Raw genomic sequence first — 12,820 nt, forward strand, 5'->3', positions numbered from 1 at the left:
TCAAGTACTTGAAAGCAATTCTTGCTCATTCTCTTTTGTGTTTTTTATTTGCTTTTACACGTTTCAATTCTGTTGAATTCAAGTCTTTGGTTCTTTAAATGGGAAGCAACGAAAATGCCAAAAGCAAAGCAAGAAAGTTGAAACGACTTGACGGTACAGACGCATGTGTACTCGTCCCTTTTCTTCTCACCCCCTCTCTTCCATGTCCGAGCAGAATTGAATTCAATACTTGAACTGTGTAAAAGCACACTAAGTGTGTTTTCACTTCGCTCGCAAATTAGCATGAACGAAAGACACAAGATCACGCGGGAAGGAAAGGACGAAAAAAGTTATTTTCCAGCTGCCGAAATCTCGACGCCATCTTTGTTGTAAAAAGTAAACAACGAAGAGAACGGAGAAAACCGCGAAATTGTTGAACGCATTAAATAACCTTTTTTATTATGCAAATTCTTCTATAAATCATGCCGTTGTGTTAAATTATTCTTTATCTTATGTGTACGCACGTTGTCACAAGCGATAATGAAGAAAATTGCAGTAAAAAGCCACCACCAAATTGTAAACAACGAAGAAATGTAAACAAACGGCTAATGTCAAAATTGTTCTTTTTTTCCTAAATGCGATTCTAACGGGCTACTCTCCTGCCCGCGTGATCTTGTCTTTTTGGTTCATGGAAAATCATTAAACGACCGCACTAGTTACTGGATATTTTTTGCTTGAGAATACGAAAACACAACTATTTTTTACTCAACCAACCATCTCTAATTACTGCTTTCTTTTGTGCTGTCATTTCACAGCTGATATCGGAAACTCGTCGAAGTGTTCCCGAGCACCGCGTGGCACGGGGAAAACATTGCAGATTACTCATAAATTTGTGACCGAAAACGTAATAATTCGATCGATTGGTGTTAGTTATCCTGTATCTGAATTTTCGTACTGCAATAAAATGGAGCAACCAGTTTCCAACGGCGAAATAGAAAACCCAACGGCGCTTACAACCGGTGATGACCCGCCTAAAACAGCCAAGCAATTGGAAAAGGAAGCCAAAAAGGCTGAAAAACTGGCGAAGTTGCAGGCAAAATTGGGGAAAAAAGCAGCAGCACCTGCAGCCGCCGAAAAGAAGGAAAAGCCTGAGGTGAGTGCAAAGAACCTTCATTCGTGAGTGTCTCGAACATCAATCGGTGGGCACAATATAACTATACTGTGTTGGTGGGGGCCGGAGTGACCTATTACAATAGGTAATTGCTGTACTGTTCTGTTGTTTTTGTATCATGGTACGGTTGGTAATTGCATTGTTGGCATGGAAGTGAAAGCAAAATATATACAACAATTACGATGCTTTGCTTTGTGGTAATGTGTTTTGCGATTATGATTTCGAGCCCTAACCGCCAAAATAACGTAAGCGACACTTTTTTCAAAATTTTCTTTTTGATGCAGAAATATTCCTAGAGCATCTAGATGCATTTCTGCTTCAAAAAGAAAATTTTGAAAAAAATGTCGCTTACGTTATTTTGGCGGTTAGGGCTCGATTTATTAATGGCTTTTATAACATTACAGAAAAAAATTAAAGAGGCCAAAGAGGCTGCCGTGTATACAGCAAACACTGCTCCGGGCGTGAAGAAAGACATTACTGGTGCGTTACCGGACGCTTACAGCCCACGTTATGTTGAAGCACAGTGGTACGGCTGGTGGGAAAAGGAAGGCTTTTTCACGCCTGAATATGGTGTAAGTTTAATATTGCAAGCATAAATATTCGATATTGTAAACAATAACCGAGTCATAACTAAACTTTCTGCATATAAAGTTTTAAAAGCATTTTGGGCACGCCGAGGTGTAACCTTAATGCTGACGCAATCCTGAGCAATCATTCGTAAGTCAGGGGCGTTTGTTTGTTTTTTGCAGTAACTATTATTTATGCAATTATTATTTGTAATAATTTAATGCTTTTGAATAAGTATGTTTTTAATTAATTTTAAGCGCACTAGCTTATTAGAACCAAATCCTAAAGGAAAATTTGTGATGGTGATCCCGCCACCCAATGTGACAGGTTCACTACATTTGGGTCATGCATTGACGAATGCTATTGAGGATGCAATAACACGATTTCATCGTATGAAAGGATTCACCACCTTATGGGTACCTGGGTGTGATCACGCTGGCATTGCCACGCAAGTGGTGGTTGAAAAGAAGCTCTGGCGTGAAGAAAAGTTGACTCGACACGACTTGGGCCGTGAAAAGTTCATTGAAAAGATATGGGATTGGCGCCGTGAAAAAGGTGTGCGCATATACGATCAGCTTAAGAGTTTAGGCTCTTCGTATGACTGGACACGTGTCGCATTCACTATGGATCCCAAGTTATGTAAAGCTGTTACTGAAGCATTTGTACGTATGCATGAAGAAGGCAGTATTTATCGCAGTGCACGTCTTGTTAACTGGTCTTGCGCGCTACGTTCGGCTATTTCCGACATTGAAGTAGACAAAATAGATATACCCGGTAGAACTTTCTTCTCCATACCCGGTTATGATGAAAAGGTATAAATTGCAGATCCATCAATGTTTCTTATATAAATTTCTTATATAAAACTAAAAATTTTTGTTGCAGGTTGAATTTGGCGTTTTAATCAAATTTGCATATAAGGTGGAGAATTCCGATGAGGAAGTTATCGTGGCTACAACTCGTATTGAAACAATGTTGGGCGATACCGCTGTCGCCGTACATCCGCAAGATGAACGTTACAAGCATTTACACGGCAAATTCGTGCAGCACCCATTCTGCGAGCGGCGTATACCAATCGTTGTAGATGATTTTGTTGATATGAACTTTGGTACGGGTGCAGTGAAGATTACACCAGCCCATGATCCCAATGACTACGAAGTAGGAAAGCGCTGTAATTTACCATTCATCACTATATTCAATGACGATGGTTATATCATCGGTGACTATGGCGAGTTTAAGGGCATGAAACGTTTCGATTGCCGTAAACGCATACTAGAAAAACTAAAAGAACTGGGCTTGTATCGCGAGACCGTCAATAATCCCATGGTCGTGCCCTTCTGCAGTCGTTCCAAGGATGTAGTTGAACCCATGATTAAGCCACAATGGTGTGTTTCGTAAATTACTTTGAGAATAAGTTTTATAACTGTTGCTTTTCGATCATTTTGCAGGTATGTGAAATGTGATCAGCTGGCTGCCGATGCTACTGAAGCTGTGCGCAAGGGTGATTTGAAAATTATACCAGAACATCACAAAAAAATCTGGTACCACTGGATGGAGGGCATACGCGACTGGTGTGTGTCGCGTCAGCTGTGGTGGGGTCACCGCATTCCTGCTTATCATGTGAGCTTCAATGATGAAAGCGTAAAAAGTGGAACGGTACGTAATTTTAATTTAATAGTATATTTTTAAGGGTACGATATAATTTTTAAAATTGTATTCCTAATAAAAAGCCTAAAGAAGATGAGGGTCGGGTAAGCCTAACTAGATTCCCTTGTGTTAAATACTGAAATTATATAAAACACATGTATGCAAATATTTACCGTTTGTTGTTCTTTTCAGCCCAATGACGAAAACTACTGGATTGTGGCGCGTTCGGAAGAGGAGGCACTTAAAAAGGCTGCTGGAAAATTCGATGTGGATCCCAGCAAAATAGTCCTGCATCAAGATGAAGATGTACTGGACACATGGTTTAGTTCGGGGCTTTACCCCTTCTCCGTATTCGGCTGGCCTGACAACACAGCTGATTTGCAGGCCTTCTATCCTACAACATTACTTGAGACTGGTCATGACATACTCTTCTTCTGGGTTGCTCGTATGGTATTCTTTGGGCAAAAACTGCTTGGAAAGTTGCCGTTCAAGGAAGTCTATCTCCATCCAATGGTGCGCGATGCACATGGCCGAAAAATGTCCAAATCTCTGGGCAATGTTATTGATCCCATGGACGTTATTAAGGGCATTTCTCTGGAGGATTTACACAAGCTACTTTACGATTCCAATCTAGATCCACGCGAAATTGAAAAGGCCAAAGCTGGGCAAAAACAAGACTTCCCAAACGGCATACCCGAATGTGGCTCAGATGCGCTACGCTTTGCTCTATGTGCCTACATTACACAAGCGCGTGACATCAATTTAGATATAAATCGAGTGCAGGGTTATCGTTTTTTCTGTAATAAGTTATGGAATGCAACGAAGTTTGCGCTGATGTACTTCAGTGGCGATGAGAAGTATTCGGCAGATTTGCCTCTCAGCGGAAATGAAAACAACATGGATTTGTGGGTGCTATCACGTTTGGCCACTGCTATCGACACATGCAACACTGGATTCGCGCAGTATGACTTTGCAGCTGTGACGAGCGCTTGCTACAGTTTTTGGCTATACGATTTGTGTGATGTCTACTTAGAGTGCGTCAAGCCGATCTTCCAAAACGGGAGCGAGGAACAGAAAGCCGCTGCTCGTCGTACTCTCTTTATATGCTTAGATTTTGGTCTGCGGATTTTATCACCTTTCATGCCGTTTATTACCGAAGAGTTATTCCAACGACTGCCACGTGTGGACACTACACCAAGTATATGTGTGGCTGCCTACCCAGGTGAGCGCGTTACAATTTGCTATATAAAAATTGGTATCCTCATTAGTCTTGGTTTTAACTGCAGAAAACGTTAGTTGGCACAACGAAAAAGTCGAAAAAGAAGTTGAGTTTATGCAGAAAGCTGCCCGTATAATACGTTCAGCGCGCTCTGATTACAATCTGCCTAATAAAGTGAAAACCGAGGCGTACATTGTTTGCACCGATGAGCAACCCAATGCTATATTGAAGAAATATTCCGGTGATTTGACGACGATTGCTTTCTGTTCTAAGATCGAATTCGTTACTGAACCCCCGGCAGGTTGCGCTATACTAACTGTTAGCGCGCAATGTGAAGTGCATTTGCTGCTTAAAGGTCTCATTGAATCGGATAAGGAAATTACCAAGTTGCAGAAGCGGAAAGAACAGTTAGACCAAACTGTGAAAAGGTTGAAGCAAGCGATGCAGGCAGCTGATTATGCAACTAAAGTACCCGCTGAAGTGCAAACAATCAATTCCGAAAAACTACAGCAATCGGAGGGTGAAGTCCAACGCATTATCGCAGCTATTGAGACGTTGCAACTAATGTAGGCACAAAGTATTTTCCCGGGGGTGCTGATGCACCTGAATACACACTGCTCTTACCACTACGCATTTATGCTTTGCTTGGCATTCAAATTTAATTTCTGTTTTTTTCCCCCGAAGCATATTTTATTAGTTAACTTAATTTATTTTTAGAACAGTGGTTATTACTAAATTTTTAAATATTACTAATATAACGATGTGAACTTGAGGATTTGAATGTTATCAAGCGCTAGTTTAAAAGATATTAAAAAGTTTGGGGAGAAATTCTTTGTTATTGATTGTGGTTAAGAGATTATATTGAAACAACTGAATCCAATCCGTATAAACATGGAAAGTTACTGTCGATATACAAACACTTTTATTGTCCAAATAGATGGTTTAACATACTTAATATTTATATGTATGTACTATATATATGTATATAGACGTGACTCTAAATTAAAATCTCAAATAAATTTACTCTGCGGCCCCTAGCTCAATTTTACAGTTCGGTAATGCCTTCCTCAATTTTGTTGCCACTCCTTGTAAATCCTTCACATATATCAAATCGAATAAACGCACCTGTTCCAGCACTGGCAATTGAGTTATTACATCGAGACAACTGTCTCTAAGATTGTAACAAGCAGAAACTTGCAATTTTTTGAGGGTCTCTTTCAAATGTACCAAGCCTTCAAGCCCGCCATCCTCAAGGTGCTTACAATTGTGTAGAACAACAGTGTCGATGTGTCGACAACCAGCAAAATGATCGAGACCCATCTTCATAACAGATGAATTCGAAGCATCAACTACCTGTACATTGAATTTAACGGATTCTGGTGGCAGACTGTTGTAGTCCTTTACGACTCTGTTCGGCATGCCCACTAAACCGACACCGCCGCCATTTTTAAGTAGCCATTCAGCGCAAAGCCGATCTGGACCAACTTTGTTGAGGCGGTCGTTGTCCACTTTGTTGAATGCAATCGCTACATAGCCCCATAGCGGGCGCAATTGCAGCTGTGTTCTCTGCGCATTGAGGATAGTTGAAATCTTGTGAGCCACATAATAGTTTCTGCCCGCGACGAGAGTCGTGAAAGCGCGTCGACAATGAGAAATTAAACTTGTTTTGGAAATAAATTGTAAAAAAACCATTGCCGCAAATTTACTTTTTTGGTATAGTCGGGCCTATTCCAGTGGATCCTTTTAAGACGAGGATAAAAAATTGTTCTTGTACCCGCAGATTTCCTTATTAGTTTTCTTGTGCAATTTACTATGGTGATCAGCATATGCCCTCAGATGAGTTTGTTTATCAAGAGAGTAGAGCTGGTATACTATCTATAGTTGAAAACTGTCGCCACTATCGACATTCATTTTCTTATAATATGGTAAAATATGAACAATTTCCTTTGTTCCGATTTTGATATACGCCTCCGTATTTGATCTCAGTTGAACTTTTATAAGTATGAGCTGTCAATTTAAACGAATATATTTTGTTTTGTAGTGCCTTGCTACGATTACAGTTCAATGCGGACAACGAGAGAATTATAGAACGTTCCATGCAGTGTTGCCATTTTGATCTATATGCCNATTTACTATGGTGATCAGCATATGCCCTCAGATGAGTTTGTTTATCAAGAGAGTAGAGCTGGTATACTATCTATAGTTGAAAACTGTCGCCACTATCGATAGTTCTTAAAAGCTTTCGATGTCGGTTTTAGCGAAACTTCTCCTTTAACATTACATTAATTGTTTACCAAGAAAATCACAATACAGTCGGCAAAAAAAATTTTTAGTGNAGAGTAGAGCTGGTATACTATCTATAGTTGAAAACTGTCGCCACTATCGACATTCATTTTCTTATAATATGGTAAAATATGAACAATTTCCTTTGTTCGGATTTTGATATACGCCTCCGTATTTGATCTCAGTTGAACTTTTATAAGTATGAGCTGTCAATTTAAACGAATATATTTTGTTTTGTAGTGCCTTGCTACGATTACAGTTCAAAGCGGACAACGAGAGAATTATAGAACGTTCCATGCAGTGTTGCCATTTTGATCTATATACTTCAAAAGTGGCACGTCTTTGTGCAAATTTACGGAAGATACTTTATTTCTTCGCTCATTTCGGGAGATACTTAAATTTTTCGGTTAGTACAAGTCTTGATACATGTTAAAGGTAAAATATTTATTTATGTATGCAGTGGCAGCTTTTAAAGTTTGATCGAAAATATTGAAACGTTTTAGGGTCAAATAAGCTTAAAGAAAAATGCTTTGAATGAACTACATTCATTTTTAATTTATTTTACTTGTAACATAAATAGCTCTGCAGCTGCATAGCGTATATTTTCAGATTTAAAATTGGTCCAATATGAAAAGAGAAATAGAATTTCATTACAAACTGTTGAGAATATGATGTGGCGTACNTTACATTAATTGTTTACCAAGAAAATCACAATACAGTCGGCAAAAAAAATTTTTAGTGATTGGAATTTTTAGCAACTATAAGCTTACACTGAGTTATAGTAAAATTTAATAAGCTATAAAACCGCTTACACAAAATTGTTATAGAAATTCGAATTAAAAAGCTTGAAATTTTAATGGTTTTGTAGTTTTTTTACGTTTTGTACAACTTTTATAAAAAATTAGTAGACACTAAACAAACAAAAAATAGTCAAAACTGCTAAAATGTTGTGGTGCTATTATTTTGACCAGTACTTCATTTTCTTATAATATGGTAAAATATGAACAATTTCCTTTGTTCGGATTTTGATATACGCCTCCGTATTTGATCTCAGTTGAACTTTTATAAGTATGAGCTGTCAATTTAAACGAATATATTTTGTTTTGTAGTGCCTTGCTACGATTACAGTTCAAAGCGGACAACGAGAGAATTATAGAACGTTCCATGCAGTGTTGCCATTTTGATCTATATACTTCAAAAGTGGCACGTCTTTGTGCAAATTTACGGAAGATACTTTATTTCTTCGCTCATTTCGGGAGATACTTAAATTTTTCGGTTAGTACAAGTCTTGATACATGTTAAAGGTAAAATATTTATTTATGTATGCAGTGGCAGCTTTTAAAGTTTGATCGAAAATATTGAAACGTTTTAGGGTCAAATAAGCTTAAAGAAAAATGCTTTGAATGAACTACATTCATTTTTAATTTATTTTACTTGTAACATAAATAGCTCTGCAGCTGCATAGCGTATATTTTCAGATTTAAAATTGGTCCAATATGAAAAGAGAAATAGAATTTCATTACAAACTGTTGAGAATATGATGTGGCGTACTCATAGTAAAAATAAAGTCGACACTGAAGGCAGTCTCAGCTTTTTGACATAATTTCCAACGAGTTTAACGTGGAATGTGTCGCATAATTTGATAATTAATGTAAATGATCGACAGCTAATAGTTTTAAGTATGTACATAGTATATTTGAATTCAAGTTTCTATAAAGTCTATACATAATGGGCCGTATGAATAAAAACTAAGCAATTGCTTTTTCCTAAAATTGCATACCTTATACTTCAATTTTGTTTGAATAAATTGAGTAAAAGATCTGAAAATTTAAGAAAAAGCACAATATTTTTGTTCAAGATTATACAAGATTAAAAACAATAATCTCTTTTCCGATAGATTTTCAGGATTTTAAAGTATTGTGAAAGGTTTCACAATTTTTTTAAGAATTTTCTTTAAGAAATTGTACAGAAATTTACTAGTTCTCGTAAACCGCTTCATATATTTTTCTTTATAGATTGCTTAACGAATCGTAACAAATTTCCGATACTCTTTAAGATTTCAGGAGAATTTGTTTGCAGGGTATATATTTACGTACATATATGTGTACGTATACGCGGATATTTAAACAAAGCAAACCAGGCGATAATTTGATACAAGCTTATAAGAAGAAGCATGNTTCATTTTCTTATAATATGGTAAAATATGAACAATTTCCTTTGTTCGGATTTTGATATACGCCTCCGTATTTGATCTCAGTTGAACTTTTATAAGTATGAGCTGTCAATTTAAACGAATATATTTTGTTTTGTAGTGCCTTGCTACGATTACAGTTCAAAGCGGACAACGAGAGAATTATAGAACGTTCCATGCAGTGTTGCCATTTTGATCTATATACTTCAAAAGTGGCACGTCTTTGTGCAAATTTACGGAAGATACTTTATTTCTTCGCTCATTTCGGGAGATACTTAAATTTTTCGGTTAGTACAAGTCTTGATACATGTTAAAGGTAAAATATTTATTTATGTATGCAGTGGCAGCTTTTAAAGTTTGATCGAAAATATTGAAACGTTTTAGGGTCAAATAAGCTTAAAGAAAAATGCTTTGAATGAACTACATTCATTTTTAATTTATTTTACTTGTAACATAAATAGCTCTGCAGCTGCATAGCGTATATTTTCAGATTTAAAATTGGTCCAATATGAAAAGAGAAATAGAATTTCATTACAAACTGTTGAGAATATGATGTGGCGTACTCATAGTAAAAATAAAGTCGACACTGAAGGCAGTCTCAGCTTTTTGACATAATTTCCAACGAGTTTAACGTGGAATGTGTCGCATAATTTGATAATTAATGTAAATGATCGACAGCTAATAGTTTTAAGTATGTACATAGTATATTTGAATTCAAGTTTCTATAAAGTCTATACATAATGGGCCGTATGAATAAAAACTAAGCAATTGCTTTTTCCTAAAATTGCATACCTTATACTTCAATTTTGTTTGAATAAATTGAGTAAAAGATCTGAAAATTTAAGAAAAAGCACAATATTTTTGTTCAAGATTATACAAGATTAAAAACAATAATCTCTTTTCCGATAGATTTTCAGGATTTTAAAGTATTGTGAAAGGTTTCACAATTTTTTTAAGAATTTTCTTTAAGAAATTGTACAGAAATTTACTAGTTCTCGTAAACCGCTTCATATATTTTTCTTTATAGATTGCTTAACGAATCGTAACAAATTTCCGATACTCTTTAAGATTTCAGGAGAATTTGTTTGCAGGGTATATATTTACGTACATATATGTGTACGTATACGCGGATATTTAAACAAAGCAAACCAGGCGATAATTTGATACAAGCTTATAAGAAGAAGCATGGCTTCTATCGCTATCACCTGTAGTTGGTACGCCTTGAGAGCGTTCGAGGTCGAGAGACTTCTGCGCCGAATATTGGCAAGGCGAATTTTTACGGGGTGGTGTTACTAGCTGATTTTCTGTTAATGTTTCGGCACATGGCCTACAATGTCAAATTTAAAATTTTGTTGGTATTTCCATAAGGCCTGTATGCAGTTCTCAAGAAAAGCTAAAATTCCATACAAAATGACGTACAAGAAATGGCTAAGAAATTTTCTTGAGTCAAAGTTTTCTAGTACGGTTTTCTAAAGTTTTTTGTGAAAACAGAGCACAAGGCAACCCAGGCTTGCAACAGAAATATATGCCCGTTCCATTATTTCTTGAGGAAAGAGCAAGGCGCATCAATTACAGGTGATAGCGATAGAAGCTATGCTTCTTCTTATGAGCACGCTTGTGTCAAATTATCGTCTGTTTTGCTTTATTTACATCTCCGCGTATACATACACATATACGTCTATATATACCCTACACACAAATGCTCCCGAAATCTTTAAGAGTGTCGGAAATTTGTTACGATTCCTTTATAAATCTTTAAAGAAAAACATATGAAACGGTTGACAAGAACTAGTAAAGAAATTTCTGTACGATTTCTTAAAGGAAATTATAAAAAAATTGTGAAACCTTTCAGAATTCTATGAAATCCTGGTATGCAGGGTATACATATACATACGAATATGAATAGATAAAGAAGATGTTGATGACACAAGGAGTTCATACCAACGGTAAATGTTGTTTTTGTACGATTGCTACAACCTGTAGTTGTTGAATCATGAGGAAAGAGTGAGGCAACAGGCTGTGAGGTATAAAAAATGTCAAAATTCCTTGGACACACACGCGACATAATGGCAATTTTTTCTTGACCAACTACAGGTGAACCACATGATTAGGCGTGCAAACGATGCATCGTTGTTTTTGAAACATCGATAATATCGGTTCAATTTTCGATGTTTGCCTTCGATGTTTACAATTTACTAACATCGCGAAATTGACGAAACATCGATGGAAGTTTTACCGATGTTTTACACATCGACTTAAAGGAGACTCTCCGACTTTCTTTCGGTATATTTGACCGACCTTAAATTTATTATTCATTCAGAATTTTTCTTGAGACCGTTTCTTATGAANCATGGCCTACAATGTCAAATTTAAAATTTTGTTGGTATTTCCATAAGGCCTGTATGCAGTTCTCAAGAAAAGCTAAAATTCCATACAAAATGACGTACAAGAAATGGCTAAGAAATTTTCTTGAGTCAAAGTTTTCTAGNCCAAATAGCAGCTATAACTTCTTACCTTTGTAAATTATTGTTGCTTTTCCACAACATTTTTCATAAAAACGGCCCCAAGCTCAATGAAATTGTTGGATTCATTGTGAATGCTAATAACCTAGCCGTTAAAACAGAACCAAACACGCCTTAATTTTAACAAGATCAGGCCTAGGATCTTTATGGATTTTGATTCTAATAATAGAAGGGCTATAGAAAGGGTAATGAAATACAGGAAAAAAGATTCATAATTATTAAAGTATTCAATATTGCTTTAGATTTAACTAGAAATTAACAAACTGCCAAACATCGGAAACCATCGATATATCGATGTTTCTCTGGCGATATATTTTAGCCTCGATGTTCTTTTCTCCGATGCATCGAAACATCGATGTATCGATGTTATTGCTTAAAATTTGCAATCCTATAAATGATCCATCTAAGACTGCTTTTACACAGATCAAGTATTGAATTCAATTCTGCTCGCTTGTGGTAGAGGGGGTGAGAAGAAAAGGGACGAGTACACATGCGTCTTTACCGTCAAGTCGTTTCATCTTTCTTGCTGTGCTGTTGGCATTTTCGTTGCTTTCCATTTATAGAACCAAAAACTTGAATTCAAATAAATTGAAACGTGTAAACGCAAATAGAAAACGCAAAAGAGAATGAGCAAGAATTGCTTTCAAGTACTTGAATCATGTAAATCGGGTGTACGCCACCAATTTCGATCGGCAATCACCGTGCAATTGTTGTTGTGCACAGCACGGAGTGAGAGAATTTCATGAACCAAAAATACAAGATCACGTAAGAACGCGACGTTGTATTTGTAACTGGCTTTGAGAAAAAAGTTTGCGAGAGCGGGTTCGTCAGCTGAGCGTTTATTTACATCACAAGCACCACTATTTTACACTTTTATTCAAGTAAAGAAGAGTTAATTCAACATGACAACACATTTTAAAGCATTTTGTTGCATCATCTTACCTAAATTGTGCGTTTAAAGCGGCTGACAATAATTGTGGCTATTTTGGGTTTCGTTGTTTTCTTTGCTTTGTTTGCTTTTCGCTCGTTTTCCAGTGAAACAAGATGGCGTGAACCCGCTAAAAAAAATCCACTTTTTTCACTCTCTTGTTCTTACGTGATCTTGTGTCTTTCGTTCATGAGGGAATTTTCGAAATCGAACAGCCAGCACGATTTGCTGGGTGAACCGAACAGCCAGCACGACAATTTTTCAGGGTGGCAATAAGCTATTTTGCGAAAAAGTTTTAGTATTAAATATTAGAATA

The 12,820-nt window shown here is 36.6% G+C and overlaps 2 protein-coding genes across 3 annotated transcripts; one reads left to right on the forward strand and one right to left on the reverse strand.

Annotated features, from left to right (window-relative positions):
- Positions 1-761: 761 nt before the first annotated feature.
- ValRS (Valyl-tRNA synthetase) lies at positions 762-5,537 on the forward strand. 2 transcript variants are annotated; one of them, XM_017614119.1, is made up of 7 exons: positions 762-1,132; positions 1,555-1,722; positions 1,953-2,529; positions 2,600-3,099; positions 3,163-3,370; positions 3,554-4,583; positions 4,648-5,537. In XM_017614119.1, the coding sequence occupies exons 2-7, from the start codon at positions 1,661-1,663 to the stop codon at positions 5,148-5,150; spliced, it is 2,880 nt and encodes a 959-aa protein (XP_017469608.1). In that variant the 5' UTR covers positions 762-1,132; positions 1,555-1,660; the 3' UTR covers positions 5,151-5,537. The 2 variants fall into 2 exon arrangements, with proteins under 2 accessions (XP_017469608.1, XP_017469607.1); XM_017614118.1 differs by having other exon boundaries at positions 765-1,132; positions 1,975-2,529.
- Positions 5,461-6,478, reverse strand: LOC108361495 (ATP synthase subunit s, mitochondrial). Its single transcript, XM_017614120.1, has one exon. It carries the CDS (start codon positions 6,270-6,272, stop codon positions 5,601-5,603), a length of 672 nt encoding a protein of 223 aa, XP_017469609.1. The 5' UTR covers positions 6,273-6,478; the 3' UTR covers positions 5,461-5,600.
- Positions 6,479-12,820: the final 6,342 nt, after the last annotated feature.

The sequence above is a fragment of the Rhagoletis zephyria genome, unplaced genomic scaffold (assembly GCF_001687245.7).
Source record: "Rhagoletis zephyria isolate East Lansing unplaced genomic scaffold, Rhagoletis_zephyria_1.1 Rzeph_scaffold_00777, whole genome shotgun sequence".
Lineage (NCBI taxonomy): Eukaryota > Metazoa > Arthropoda > Insecta > Diptera > Tephritidae > Rhagoletis > Rhagoletis zephyria.

What these genes read in the sequence shown, in the direction of transcription:
- LOC108361495 (XM_017614120.1), bottom strand. Translation starts at nt 6,272, where the DNA reads ATGGTTTTTTTACAATTTATTTCCAAAACAAGTTTAATTTCTCATTGT.
- ValRS (XM_017614118.1), top strand. Translation starts at nt 944, where the DNA reads ATGGAGCAACCAGTTTCCAACGGCGAAATAGAAAACCCAACGGCGCTT. An exon ending in AAAAGAAGGAAAAGCCTGAG is followed by an intron (nt 1,133 to 1,554) that starts GTGAGTGCAAAG and finishes ATAACATTACAG; the next exon opens with AAAAAAATTAAAGAGGCCAA. An exon ending in CCCATGATTAAGCCACAATG is followed by an intron (nt 3,100 to 3,162) that starts GTGTGTTTCGTA and finishes ATCATTTTGCAG; the next exon opens with GTATGTGAAATGTGATCAGC.